General features: G+C 38.3%; 1 protein-coding gene across 3 annotated transcripts; it reads left to right on the top strand.

Annotated features, from left to right (window-relative positions):
- Nucleotides 1-218: 218 nt before the first annotated feature.
- Nucleotides 219-13,707, top strand: PTGR2 (prostaglandin reductase 2). 3 transcript variants are annotated; one of them, XM_027707049.1, is made up of 11 exons: nt 2,546-2,619; nt 4,327-4,394; nt 5,082-5,311; nt 5,695-5,813; nt 6,806-6,997; nt 7,947-8,117; nt 9,132-9,341; nt 10,123-10,244; nt 11,472-11,559; nt 12,334-12,373; nt 13,486-13,707. In XM_027707049.1, exons 4-11 carry the CDS (start codon nt 5,811-5,813, stop codon nt 13,548-13,550), a joined length of 891 nt encoding a protein of 296 aa, XP_027562850.1. In that variant the 5' UTR covers nt 2,546-2,619; nt 4,327-4,394; nt 5,082-5,311; nt 5,695-5,810; the 3' UTR covers nt 13,551-13,707. The 3 variants fall into 3 exon arrangements, with proteins under 3 accessions (XP_027562839.1, XP_027562850.1, XP_027562845.1); XM_027707038.1 differs by lacking the exons at nt 2,546-2,619; nt 5,082-5,311 and adding an exon at nt 219-259; XM_027707044.1 differs by lacking the exon at nt 5,082-5,311.
- Nucleotides 13,708-14,616: the final 909 nt, after the last annotated feature.

Here is a 14,616-nt window from a genome sequence, read left to right as displayed (position 1 = left end):
TGTAGATCTGTCAAAGGTTGGACTCGATAATCTTGGAGGCCTTTTCCAGCCATAATGATTCAATATGATTGTGTGTGATTCTGCGACTCAGACGACGACCCGCCATCCCCACCACAGCTCGGCGCGCCCACCGGGCCGGGCTCGGGGCATCGCCGCTTTAAGGGGGTGTCCCAGCGTTTCCCTGTTTAAGGCCCGCGCGCGCGCGCGCGGCGGGCCCGGGGCGGGGCCGGTGGTTGTCGGGCGGTCGGGGCGGCTCAAGGTGAGCGGGAATCTCGGGGGTCCTGGGGAATGGAGCCGTGCCGGGGGTCCGCCTGGGGGGAGATCGGCAGAGTCCACTCGGTCCTCCTTCCCGGGAGTCGTTTCGTCAGGGATTAGCGCCTCCTCGCTGCGGGGCAGGCGGGGACACAGGTGTGGCGCTTGGAAGAGGCTGCTGGGATTGCCCGATCCCTGGAACGAGAGCGGGAATGGAGCTTTGCTGAGCTCCCGGATGCCGGGGCGGTGGAGCGATCACGGAGGAGAGGAGAGGAGCCCACGGCACCTCCAGATGAGCCCGTAGGACCGAGCCCCCTGCGCTCCTCTCGCCCCTCTCGGTTTCCCTCTCCGGGGTTGTTCTGTCCGCAGCTTCTGACACTGATCACGACCTGCCTGCAAGACAGCCTGCAGGGGCTCCTCCACCTTTGACAGCAGTGGTTTCTAACGTGGTCTTTAGGCATACCTGGAAAAGTGGATAATCAGTGCGCTCTCTGGAATTGCGTTCACGTGCGAGCCTGCATACTGCATCATAGGCTTCCCAAAAAAAAAAGAATCTCATCAGGTGATGCACCTGCCTTTCTGGGAACAGTCTGCATTCCTTATGTGAAATTCTGCTAACAAAAAAATAGGCCTTGTGTATATATACTATATACATATATGGTATTTTAAAATAATTTTCAGCAACTCCAATACAACTGTTTATTAAAAAAAAAAAGCCCAGGATGCAGTACCTGAGAACTTTTAGGGGTTTTTTTTGGCACCTAAATCTGAAAAAATAAAGTTTATGTAGTCGTATGTAGATATGAATGTGTATACTTGCTGGAACTTTTGCTCTGTATGTCAGTGAAATCTGATAAAAAGCTCAAAAAGATTAGGCTTCTTGGAATATATATAAAAAAAGATGGCTGGATCAAGATCCTACTCCTATTGTCATTCTTTCTTTTTCATCTGCCTCATTCTTGGAGGAAAGACCACATCTTTCCTCAGCCCTTAACAGTGTATCAGAAAGCCCACATGAAGAAAACACTGTGGGAGGAACTTCACACCAGCGAATTCAGTGATAAGACATGGAACATTAGGAAATCTGGATTTATTAGCTCAGTTCATGAAAGTACTTAACCTTTTTATGGCATGTGTTTTTCTCCATTCATGACAGTCAGTATTGATTCTGGCTTGTGATTAATTAATATTCATCAAATGTAGAGCTCCTTAGGGATGTGGTGGAGACTTTGGTGCTTAATCCACTACATTTTCTTTTCCATTTCCATTTACCTCACCTTACTAGTTACACTTTTGGGGTTTTTTTTCTTTTTGACCAGTCATTCCTGTCTCCATTTCCTTGGTTCTGTCCCATTCATCATTCCCAGTTTCTTCAGTTCTCTCTCCCCATGCTGTTTCTCTTTTGTGTGCTTTACTGACTTTTAAGTTGCTATTCTTGCCATGTTTCTCTGTTCTGATTCCTAGTCCCAGTTCTTCTCATCTTTCTTTCCTGCGCATTCCTCATTCAGAGTCATTCTTTCCTGAAATTTCTTTCCTTGAGTTTCCTCTGAGGATCCTTGCTCCAGCCATTTTGACACTGCAGTTTCAGAAGACTTCCAAGTATTCTTGTCCTCTGTTTAAATTGACTGCTTTCTTCCTTCATGCTGCCTGGGCCTAATACAGGACAATCTTCTCTTCCTTTTTTTTTTTTTAACTAGGCTGCACATGGCATGGGCTTTAACAACTTGAAAGCAGGTGAATCATTCTGGCAAAAGTATACGTAACTGAAAAGTGTGTCTTACAGGCAGTCTCAGAAACAAGAAGTTCTAGGAACCAAGCCTAGGACAAACAAACAAACTGGAGCATTTTAGCATTGAGGAATTTATTTAATGCTTTTAAAAGGAGTTGTAGTGTGTGTCTGCAAAAATGGGGAAAGGCAAGGGAGCAAAAGGATAAGAATAAAACTAGGCTAAAACATACTTATACTCCCATGGAGATACTGCTGTTTGCTGCTTAATAGTCCTGTTGTACTTATAGTATGGGTCAGATAGTGTGAACTTGGCATGGAATGATGATGTTAAAACTTGCTATTGATTTTTACTCTGTTTGATGTTAAAGTGTAAAATCAACTCAGATTGCTTTTGTTTGGAAAAGCTAAAAAATGCTAATGTGTGTTGCTTTGTGTTGTCTTTTAAAAAAATAGAGTCAAAAGCATCCTTCATGTTGGCATTATGCATGTATTGGAAAAGATTTTGTATATGATACAAATCCCCTTTATTTCGCTTTTAAAAAATCTGTTCTCTCTCTCCAAAAGCTTTCTTCAGTTTACAGTGCTAAAGGATGGTGCCTCTACTTATTTTCTTAAGTCAGTTTCATATGGTTTATAAGGTGAGGAAAACTTGATTCGCAGTATGCTGTGGTGTTAGTGTGACCATTTGCTTGCGTAATGGTGTTGCTGACTTCCACTGTAAGTGCACTCATATTAGAAATAAATGGTCCATCTGCAGTGTTGTATTTACTGTGGCAGTTATCATAAAATGAGTGACAATTCACTTGCCAGCTTAGCTTTCTGTCCACCCACTCACAATATCTGGAAGATCTTCAAATTGAATTAGTACACACGCTCCTCAAACAAAAGCTGTGAGAATGACCAGGGAAGTAAACAGCCTTTTTGTTCCCTCAAAATGTCAGGCATTCAAAGAAGTAGTCGAAACTTATATTGGATACTTTTTCCACTCTCATCTTTCTAGACTGTTCTAAATTGTTTTGTCCAAAGAACTCTGCAGGTCACTTATTTTTCACTGATGTGATGCTGTAAAGACACATTTGAGGTTCATTCCTTATAGCTTGTAGCATCCTTAGGTCTTGAAATACTGAAAAGAAATTAACTCTAGAATAAATTTTGCCAAATAAGTAGCTTTTCAAGTACAAACACAATCAAGCGTTAAACCTTTATCTTTTTTTTTTTTTTTTTTTTTTAAGATACTTGTGTTTTGAGTCAGTTTTGGGTTTTAGAGGAGAGGGAAAGGCCAGGGACACCTTTTCTCCTGATAACTTTTTAATTATGTTTTCAGCACTCCAGGCTGTAGTTTTTGATGGTTTGTGAGTGCTGTAATGTAAGCACTGTAACAATACAGAGAAGGTCCTGTATTTTGCATGTTCAAAAAATAAAGGTGTTGGATAAGTGGTGATGATGTACTCTTTCAGGGCTCATCTTTTAGCTTCACTCCAATTTGCTGTTCTTGTCAGCAAAATAAACATTATGACAAAGACATCAGCTATCATGTTTCATTCCATAATGTCCTTGGTTCATGTGGATGTTGGTTATTTATGGCACTCTGCTGAGAACAGTAGTAACGCTTTTATTTTATATTAGCTCTGAAAGCATGCAAGATCATGATTTTTCTCCTGTTAAATCAGGTTAATTCCCTCTTAATCACTTTGCGTCTCACAAGTGCAAGACCACAGATTTACAGTCCTCTTAAACTGTTGAAAGTCAAGGAAAAATTATTCTGTAGATCAGATCAAGCGGAAATCTAATTCTTTCTTATTTCTGGGCCAGACCATTTCTTAGGAGAAAATGCACTGCTAGTAGAAAGAATTGCTGTTTCACACAAAACATCTTACACAACAATCTCTTTTTATCAAGTACCTACAAACTGATATTCTGACGTGCCTGTGTGCCTTTTATTGAGTGGCACTTGACTTTGCCTGCAAAGCTGTCTCTGTGTCTTTTGGGTGGGAATAGAGTGTTCTCAGTCAGCACAGGAAAGCGAACCAAACACATTTCCTACAACCTGGTAGGAGGTGATGATGGTCTTACAAGGAGCATGGGACATTATAATTTTCAGTCTTTCCAGCATGTGCTACTGTGACGTAAAAAATCTGGGCTTTAACAAGATAAACAGGGAAACTCCTTACTCACACTTTTATTTATTTTATGTGTGAGGTTGGTTTAAATGATTCTTGGGCATGGATGCTGAAGCTGGTGGGGCCTGTCTTTCATCCCCAGTTTCCAAATTACTAAGTACTTTGCCTCATATTCTTTTTTTGAAGAAAACTTATGTTTCAGTTCTTCAACATTTTCTTTTGTAGAAATCCAGTGCGAAATTGCTGCAAAGCAGGGATGATTATACAGAGAGTAGTGCTGAATTCACGGCCTGGTACGTATTTCTCTCTGATAAAGAAGCCATTGTGTGTGTTATGGTTGCCTTATGCTCCAAAATGGTGAGGGTAGAAACAGGCACTAACTTGAGATATTGGCATTTGTATACCTTAATATTGCATGCAGCAATAAATAAAGTTTATTGTGAAGTGCTTTTATTTAGTCTGTATATACAGATTTCTAAACTCTTGGGTGAGAAAAAAAGGATTAATGCATAATATATGAGAAAACTCTAAGTGTAGGGGTTCAAAGGGAAGAAAGATTAGCAAACGGCTTTTTAGTTCTGACATTTGTTCTTTTTGCATTTTAAGAGATGACTAAAATATTTTGTTGCTATTAATTTTTGCTTCTTTTTAGTAAATATTGAATCTTTTATTCCTTGTTTCAAAGTGTTTATTTTTAAAATTTATACTCTTGAGAGTTTGTTTACTTTCTTGCTTACACATTTGCATTGTTATGGATGTCAGCACAATAGTTTGAATAGTGAGTTCATAAATTTTCTGTTGTAGAAGACATTATTTTTTGCAGGTAGTATTGTATGCTGCTTAATGCCAAAATAGTCCTAAGCAGTAAGAGCTATTTGACCTGCAAATAAGTCTTTCAAAATGTTACAGCAGTAGCCTGCTGGAGTTGTGCAGTCACTCTGACTTAAAATATACAAGGGTATCTGGCTGTCTCCTTTTAGTGCCAGTGGTTCCAATTGTCAGTCTGATTGATCTGCTGCATGTGGTACCAACCTGAGGATGAAGGCTCCAGTTCTGGGGCTCTTGGCACAGTTTTACAGGTATTTCTGGAAAGCTTTAATTTAAAGAGGTCTCTCTGTATATGCGAAGGGATGCTCTTGAAGCATATGCATGTGCAGTGGTTGTGATCTGTATTCCCTCAATCCTACTTGAGTCAAAAAGAGGCAGAAAGGTGAGAGTTTAAAACTGGTTAAAATTTATGGTCATTTGCTATTGGCAGAATAGTGCATGATGATTTTGTTATGCGAGAGAAGTCTCAGTGCATATCTTAGTTTTGACCACTAGGGGCTTTTCCGCATATAAGAGTGTACAGAACCGTTTTTAAGAATGGGAACAGTCCCTGATTTTATTTTTTTAAATTTGCCCTAATTGTTCATAACAATCATGTGTAGCAAACAGCATGGAAACTGAAAGTCGGTAGGTAGTTTTATACCTGAGTAAATATATAACCTGACTTACTCTAAAAAGGACTACCTTGAAAAAAGGCCTTCCTGTATTGATTAAGGGAAGCTCTATATTGATTCATTTATTTGTTTGATTTTAAAATAATTCTAGGGAAGAATGGAGTGCCAGTGGCTGAAAACTTCCGATTGGAACAAAGTACAATAGCGGATACGGTCCAAGCAGGACAAGTGCGTGTTAAAACCCTCTATCTCTCTGTGGACCCTTACATGGTAGGTGATGGACTTGGGGCTAAACTAGAATTTGTTTTATAACATACCTTCAACTCTGTACCTGTCATGATGTTTAACACTGAAGTTACCAATTATAGGACTCCAGTATATCTCTAGTATAACTTAGTAATTGTATTCATTCTGATGGAGTTATATTGGGAAGGAGTTCGGCTTTAATGTGCCTTGGATGTGTATAGGAATATGACTTTATAGAACCGGGGACTGTGAGCGCTGGTATACCATTACAGATTTGTTTGTATCAACTTTTCCTTTAACCTTTGAAATTCCATAAGAATTTTGCCTTTCTCATAAATGTATTTTCTAATTCTGTACAATTGTAGAAGTCATGTGGTTGGGAGAGTTGGGGTTGAAATGAAAGTGAAGGTAGAAGAAGAACCAGAGAGACACAGTCTGTAAAAGTTTGCTATAAAGAGAATTCTGAGCATTTATTCCCTGCATAGATTGAGATAGTAGAAAAGTCTACATTTCTGGAAAGCAGGTTTAGCTTAGGAATTAAGAAAAAGTTTAATAATCCTGAGGTACTAACTTAGGCAACAGGGGGAGATGTAAAGAAAATACTTCTGATTTCAAGGTGTTTCATTAAACAGATCTCTGTCAAGGATGGTCTACATATGTTTGACTGCCCTTCAGTGCATAGGCACGGACTAAGTGATTTGTGGGTGCTTTTTTCAATCCTGCATTTCTAAGATTCATTCAGTTAAGGAATGGAATTTGTAGTGTTCTCGTCAGATCTGAGCCAGTCATCTTTGGTTGCATGGGTGCCTTTGAGGCATCTATAGAATGTGTTGGCTTTGGTAACACTGCTGGAGGAGATCAGAATGGTCCACCCTCCTTTTGTACTGAGCAAACAAGGGGAAAGAGGGGTCTAAGACAAGATTACGAATATTTGGGGCTTATTGAGAGATTTTTGAGGAGCCCTTTGTGTTTGAAGTTTTAAACACATCTCCTCCAGTTAAAGCCTTGTCTTTCAGCGCTGCCGAATGAATGAGGACACTGGCTCCGATTACCTCCAGCCCTGGCAGCTCTCTGAAGTTGCTGATGGTGGCGGTGTTGGGGTTGTGGAGGAGAGCAAGCATGATAACCTCGCTGAAGGAGACTTTGTAACTTCCTTCACCTGGCCCTGGCAGACAGTGGCAATTCTCGATGGAAGCTTGCTACAAAAGGTAATATAAATGCAAAGCCCCGCTTGTCTTTTACTATTTCTTTTACTAAACCTTTTTTTTTTCCCTAAATAACTGCTGATACTACTAGTGTTAACTGCTGTTAATGATACTATTTTTTAGTCAAAAACAAGCCAACGTTATTCGAACAACTAGTTTTCCAAAGGCAGATCCAGTCATAGGTACCACAATCTGTACCAATTTTTCTTTTTTCATAACAAAGACAAATTTAAATGCTTTTGTTGGTTAGCAGACATGCCAGTATTATTTCAACTGTTGTTTTTTAATAAATTTACCTGAAACTCCTTCTGTTAATTAATTCTGATAATTATTCTAATTCTAGTAGAACTCTGGATCCATGAGAGTGTAGTAGTAAGACATGAAAAGCTTTCGATATGTTTAATTTAATTTATTTCACTAATATATGTTAATAAAAGCTTTTACTTGAGATTTTACATCCACAGAAGAAAGGGTATTCAATATTAAGTTGAAAGTGGAGACGGAACAGTGCACTACATATATTGTGTTGTTTGTTCTCTTGTAACAGAGAAAATTACTGTAGTTAGAGAATTTATACTTTCCAATAAATTCCTTCCTAAAGGTCCCTTTGCCTCTGATCTGCAATCACAATATTTGATAAAATGGTGAATTTTCATTCCTTATAGGGATTGTTCACTTGCTGGAAACTTCTTGTCTCCCAACTGCTTTTTGATACTTCCATAATTTAAGTTTTTGTGAGTGGCTTTGTTTAAAAACTTTTTCTAAAACTATGGAAATATAAAGTTTTTATATGAACTTGTTGTTAGGATAGAGCTAGTTTAGAGATAGCTCCTCCCTACCAGTTGCGCCTTGCCTGGAGAATATCCTGAGTTAGTCTTCTATCCTCAGGCAATCAGACAGCAAAACCTCACCATAAAAACAAATGAAGACCACACGCGTTTCTGTTTTGTAGCTTGTTCCACAGCTTGTAAATGGACGCCTTTCCTACTTTCTCGGTGCAGCTGGCATCACGGGACTGACGGCCCTCCTGGGTGTCAGGGAGAAGGGACACGTGGCTGTGGGTGCAAATCAGACAATGGTGGTGAGCGGAGCAGCCGGTGCTTGCGGCTCTTTGGCTGGCCAGGTAGGATGGGCTTAAGACATATGAACATACTCTGTGACCAAGTTTTGTCTTTGGAACATGCTGAAACATGCTGGTTACTAAACACGTGGATAAAATCATTGTAAACATGAGTAGGTATAACCCCATGGGAAGAGCCAGTTTCACAGATTTGGCACACACTCTCCCTGGGAAAGATTTTAGATGTGAAACTAAGTGTCATGAAACTGGGATAGGAGAGAGCAGCCCATGGTGATTACTTGTTGCTAGTATAAGTAAAGTAGATAGTGTAAATACCTGTATTTATATATATTTATATAGTAGCCTGCCACCTCAACACTGTCTTTGTATTGACTAGAGACTTTAATTTTTTTTCTGTAGTCAGTAAAAAAAATGTGGTAAACCCTTCTTTGTGCTGTGTTCTATGATATTCTTTGTGTTTTGAGGTTTACAGCTGTTTTGTCCTCCTCAGTCTGCTTTGCACACTGTTGCAGTGTGTATATGCATATCTACAAATACATATATATAATACATACTCATATATACGCAAACACAATAGCTATTAAGCAAACTTTAGACTTACTAATAGAGAGAAGCTTTGAAGAAACATTGCATAACCAAATGGATGAAGAATATATTTACATCCATTATTGTCTAATTTTTTTTCCCTTTTATTAGCTAAGTTATGTTACTTAGCAGATGTAATTGTATATCATATTTGGTTCTCAAGTACTGCCAGTCATTGGTGACTCCACAAATTAAATCTTCTGCAGCCAGTGAGTTATGGAAAGATGGCAAATTGTACCTGCTCCTTATCTAGGTGTGAGGAGGGAGTGACAAGAGGCAATTGTGTCACGTGAGATGGGAGCGTCCACTGGACTTTGCTGCCTGCGGTTTAGTGGACTGGGGATAACTGTAACACCCTCTAAGGTCCCCTTTCACCCACTGGTACCTGTATGCAGATGAATGATTTAACTTGTCTTTATGGTTTGGGGTTTTTAGTTGGTTTGTTGTTTTTTTTTAACTGTGTGCCTGCAGATTGGCCGTCTGGAGGGCTGCTCTAGAGTGGTGGGAATTGCTGGCACAGATGAAAAGTGCTCCATTTTGGTCCAAGAAATGGGGTTTGATGCTGCTATCAATTACAAGAAGGGAAATGTGGCAGAACAGCTACGTGAACTCTGCCCAGGCGGTGTGGATGTTTACTTTGACAATGTTGGTGGAGACATCAGTGATACGGTTATAAGTCAGGTGATTATTCCAGCTGTCAGGCTTATTCTAGTTATTCTGCAGTGTCTGCATGCCCAGCTTTGAATTAATTCATGGTAGAGTCCATCCTGTAATACAGCAGAGCAAGTTTTCCACTTCAGTGATCTAATCCAGGTGCTGATCCTGGTCTTGAGGAGAAATCAGATATTTGAAATAAGTGTCTGTCGTTTGGACTAACCTGGCAGTATAGTAATTGAAACACGATTTCTGCTTCTTGTCTCTCACATCTTAGGCCAGGAGAACTTGGTAATATTCTATAAAAACTTTGTCTATCAGCACAGTAATCTTGTCTTTTGCCAGCTTTCGTTTTCTGGCTTGATGCAAGACTAGTTCTGCAGGACCTCCATAAAGACTTCATTGTTAGCATACAACCACTCTGTGTCATGGCAGGGAGGCTTCGGTGGCAATGCCATCTTTGGGAGTTCTAAATCACAGCTGTATCCAACAGCTGTATTAAACTTCTCTGTTCTATTACCCTTCTTCTGAAAAAAGGGCACACAGTAAGATAACAATTTCTTATATTCCTTTTATTTAGTGCCTTTTAAAATTACAGTAGGCTGTATAGCATTTATTTTTCCACTATTGCCTTGCATTTACCTATTTGAATGCTGTCATAGGTTGAATGGGACTGCATGCGATATTCCCGCTCTTTTACAGGAAATGTGGCTCATGTGAAAGTTTTGCAATATAATCTATTGCATCTCTGAAAAATTTAGTTTTTGAGAGGAATATAATTTTTCTCACTTTGTGCTGTCCCAAACAGATGAATCAGAACAGCCATATCATCCTGTGTGGACAGATTTCTCAGTATAACAAAGATGTGCCTTATCCTCCTCCGCTGCCTCCTGACATAGAAAAAATACAGAAAGAAAGGAACATCACAAGGTACATTTCTCTTCCAGAACTAATGACCAGGTTCCAGGTCAATTGCACACGAGTTGTTGTGACTCTAATGTTTGGAAGGTAGTCTGTAGGCCCTCAATAGACATGTGTAATCTGAGCAGAGTGTTGCCATGCCTAAAAAGGAAACTGTGATCACAATGTCAGTAAATCCCTTCTCTTACATTTGTCTTTATCAGCATAAAAAATGGAAAGTGATGTTGTTACACATACTCATACATATCTGTTGTTACACTTTTTTTGTGACGGGTAGATGTAGTCCTGGAATTTCTAACAAATTCTTTAGTACAAGAGAAGGTGTTGCTGTGGTTCTGTTCTGAAATGTGCCTTCTCAGAGTGCCTTCTCTCAAAGTGAAGTAATTCAGGCAGAGAGAAAATCAAATATTTTTGAAGTAAGGATGCAGCTGATGCAGTTAATTTTATTGAAATTACATTTTTAGTATTTGGGGGTTTTTTTATATAATGGGACTGTAGGCATGACTTATACAGGTAAAACAGTTTTGCTATGACTCTGGGAATTGCTGAGTCTCCTCTCAGGATTCAGATGCAGCTAAAGTAGAGATTGGGAGCAGAGTCTTAGGAGAGTGTTCAGTCATTGCATTGCAGAAAGTTGGGTAGACTTTTGATTTCTGTGCAAATGGATTGACCTCTTCTAATTAGAATTCTTTTCTTGTCCCTGTTACTGTTGTCTGCATTTCAAAAAATGGATAAAATTAGTAGAATACAGTGCAGAATTTAGTCAGTATGTTGCTACAAGTAATTATGATTTTTGATGATCATTTCAGTTTCTTGATTGCTATAGAAAGCTGTGACAGCAGGATATGCAAAATTTTGAGTAGCCTGAAGTTAATTTATAGTCACCATCTAATTGCAGCCCCATTAATTATTCTCTCTACTACCAAAAAAAAAAGGTAAAAAATAATAGGAATTTGCTTACATTTTATGGACATCTGCTTATTCTGGTGATATCAGTTTTATTACTCTTATCTCTGATACTTGAACAGAATTACTTGTCTAAGACAGATGTTTCTGTCAAGGCCCCAGTGCAGGGAGCTGTCACAACAAGCTGGCAAAGGTCTGAGCTACATCTCATTGTAATTTGTACTCATAACCCTTCAGTTTCAACAATGCTGTTTCCTGAAAATTCTTTGTAAATATTTTAAAATGTTTACCAATGTTTCTTAAATGAAAACTCATTCTTTTCTTTCACAGGGAAAGATTCTTAGTGTTGAACTATATGGACAAACATGAAGCTAGTATATTACAACTGTGCCAGTGGATCCAAGAGGGTAAACTGAAGGTGAGAACTTTTAGATTTGATCTATGGCCTCTGATACTATGTCCTCAGATCATGGTCTGACTACAAGAAGACCAATTTCTTTGTCCCTGGCTCTCTTACTGTGCTCAGAATTGGACAGACTTTCTTAAGAATGTGTAAGTATGATTGAAAGCTTATAAGATAGCACTGTTTTAGAAGGTACCTGTGAGGATGGTCTGACTAATATGACAGACTTCTCTAATTACATGCTACTCATGTCTTTATTTCAGTTTTCTTTATTTCAGTATAGGGTGCACTTTTTACTTAAAGGATCAGGCCTTCAAAAATATGATTTTCAAATATCTGATCAGTTAAGTGTCCAGAATGCTTCTGAGGATCTTGTCTGAAATTTTTTTTCAAGCTTTATAATCATCATTTATTATTTTGTGATAGGTATATGCTTAATCTATGCCTTCAGACAGAGGTCTGTCTGAATTAGTTTTTGTTTCTTGTAGTGATCAGTAAATTTTCCTGGGAAAATCCTGAGATGTGAAATTTTGGCAGAGGCAGGGGCCTAATTGAAGAATTAAACAGTTTCTGGTCTGAATGAAGAATTAAATCACCTGCACACTTCTGAGAAAATATTCATATGTCTCCTGATGAAAGAGTCTGGTCCGAACAGAGCACTGACCATTGTAGCAAGAGAAATCTTTAGATTTTTGGTAGTTTCTGTGGCAGTTTCTTGGGATGTTTCTAAAAAATGTGAAATGCTAATCTTGTTTGAAAAAAACTAAAAGGACTTGTTTGCACTGACAGGTCAGAGAGACCATGGTAGAAGGCTTAGCAAACATTGGCGGTAAGATTTTTACATCATTTTATAAGAATAATAATAAGCTTATTAAATACAATGACATTAGAGATTAACTACTTCCTTTGATTTATTTGCCAATTCAGATTTTTGTATTTTTCATAACCATGATTTTTGTTATAATAAAATATTTTTGAATGAGGTATTAGTGTTCTGTAAGAAAATTAATTTACATTTATAAAATCACTGAATAAAAATTTAGATTTTTTTTTAGACTGCTACCTTAGCAGCTGATGATAGTCATCCTGATCTTACTGGTTTAAAGTGCTGCCTGTTTCTTAGAACTTGCGTGTAAGAAAATGCTATTTTGACAACTTTGAAATTATACTTTAAAAAAGCCCAATATCTAACAGAGGTTGTTATTGGATTTGCTAACAAAAAAAAAAAAGTACACGCAAGAAAGGGCAAAGAATATTAGAGATTGCTAAAGAAAGTAAATTTTTTTTTAACAGAACAAAATATCATGTAGCCTGTTCAAAATATTGTAACAAAGAAAATATAAAAATAAAGGGGGTCTTGTGACATAAGCCATGTCATCAAAGATCCCTGTCAAGTAAGGGGAAAGAGTATGACTTCGTCCATTTGGTCTTTAGTCCCACAAGATTGGAACTCGTAGAATTAAGCAATAACCAAATCTTAGAGATTCCAATTTATTCTAGTCATTGCTAATTGCTGCTTACTGGTATACATATGTATTTTGAAGGAATTTGGTCAAATATAGCAGTCATATTTCATACTTTTGTATTTTGTTTACTCAAGGTATATTCTTTTGTACCAGCTTCTCACATTATTATAGAATATTTATAAGCCTTTTCTCTCACAAAGGCTTGTAAAACCCACAGCATTTGGGGGCTCTCCAGTCATGCCTTGTCTCTCTTTGGTGTTTGCATGACATATTACAACAGCAGCAAATGTAATTGTTAATTTGTATAGGGTCAAACAGTTGCTTACAAGTCAGATTTTTTTAATTATGACACAAAGCTGCCCCAAAATGGGATCTCTCCTTTTTAGGGAGCTGTTTAATACATTTGCTTCTACCATTTTTGATTTCTTTTTTAAAGGTTACTTGGCACTAACTTATTTCATTACTTCTCTTGAAGCTGCTTTCCAGTCCATGATGAGTGGAGGCAATATCGGAAAACAGATCGTCTCAGTTTCTAAGTAAAAGTCATCGTTTTGAGAAAAATAATTGCACTCTGTCTCTAATAGTGAGGAAGCTTTTACTTATACTAATTTCCATTTTTTAAATAAACCATCAAGTTGTTCTGTGTGAATTGAAAGCAGAGATTTTGGGATGCTAATAAACTAAATAGAACTGCAAACAGGAATGCAATCGTTTATACTTGAAATGAGTAATACATTCTTTGAGGTGGTTTTGACAGTTGCCAGCTGTAACCCTTGCACATATTTCATGGGTATGGTTTAAAAGTTAGAAAATCCCAGTGTTGTCCCAAACACAGGCTCATCATCTGGTCTGTGTATGATGGCACTTCACACACCAAGGTGGTAACCCTCAAAGGGCTGGCTCACCATCATCAAAACTTCACACTATTTACACGTTTTTAGCAATCAGCATTCATGGGTTACAATTTACATGGCTTTTTCATTAGTTAGTGCTCAAACCCTTATTTGCTGGTTGTATCTCTTGCTTCTCATGCTGATTATTCCACGTGTGCAGTTCTTCCCTCCATTCCAGTCAGGGTCTGTTTTGAGTAGATGGTTAATGGGTTGGTGGTCACCATCTCCCCTGCTGGAATTACCTTTCCTCCAGTTACTGCTCAATCTTGCTGACTTCACTCCTGGTGGCTCTTGTCCAGGCAGCCCTTTCATTTTGGGATTGTGTTCCGTTTCCCTTAAAACAAAGGATTAGCCAAGATGCAAGTTTTACAATTCAATTGCTTAGTCGTATCTGCCTAGCTATAGATAGTGATTAACAACAAAAAAATTGCAAAGTTTGGTTCAAATCTTGAGGGACCAGATATCACTAGGAACAATTTCCAGTAAGTAATTTGTATACAGCCACCTAGTTTTGGTTTTAGAAGAATTTACTAGTGTAGATGTGCACCATTCCCATGCTAGATTGTCTCAGTGCCCAGGAACTTCTCTAGGAATTTTTAATTTACTAATGTAAGTTTTCCCCTGACAGTTCAATCAATCTAGCTAATAATTTTAGAACATAACTATTCTTATTTTTTCCAGATAATTGCAATAAAAATTTCATTTCTATAATG

The sequence above is a fragment of the Neopelma chrysocephalum genome, unplaced genomic scaffold (genome assembly GCF_003984885.1).
Source record: "Neopelma chrysocephalum unplaced genomic scaffold, ASM398488v2 Primary Assembly neopelma1_24, whole genome shotgun sequence".
NCBI lineage: Eukaryota > Metazoa > Chordata > Aves > Passeriformes > Pipridae > Neopelma > Neopelma chrysocephalum.
This window is presented reverse-complemented; position numbering and strand designations above follow the sequence as displayed.

Coding starts and splice junctions, on each gene's coding strand:
- PTGR2 (XM_027707038.1), top strand. CDS start 4,358: ATGATTATACAGAGAGTAGTGCTGAATTCACGGCCTG. Junction 4,395..5,694: donor AGTGCTGAATTCACGGCCTG/GTACGTATTTCT, acceptor AAATAATTCTAG/GGAAGAATGGAGTGCCAGTG. Junction 11,560..12,333: donor TCCAAGAGGGTAAACTGAAG/GTGAGAACTTTT, acceptor TTGCACTGACAG/GTCAGAGAGACCATGGTAGA.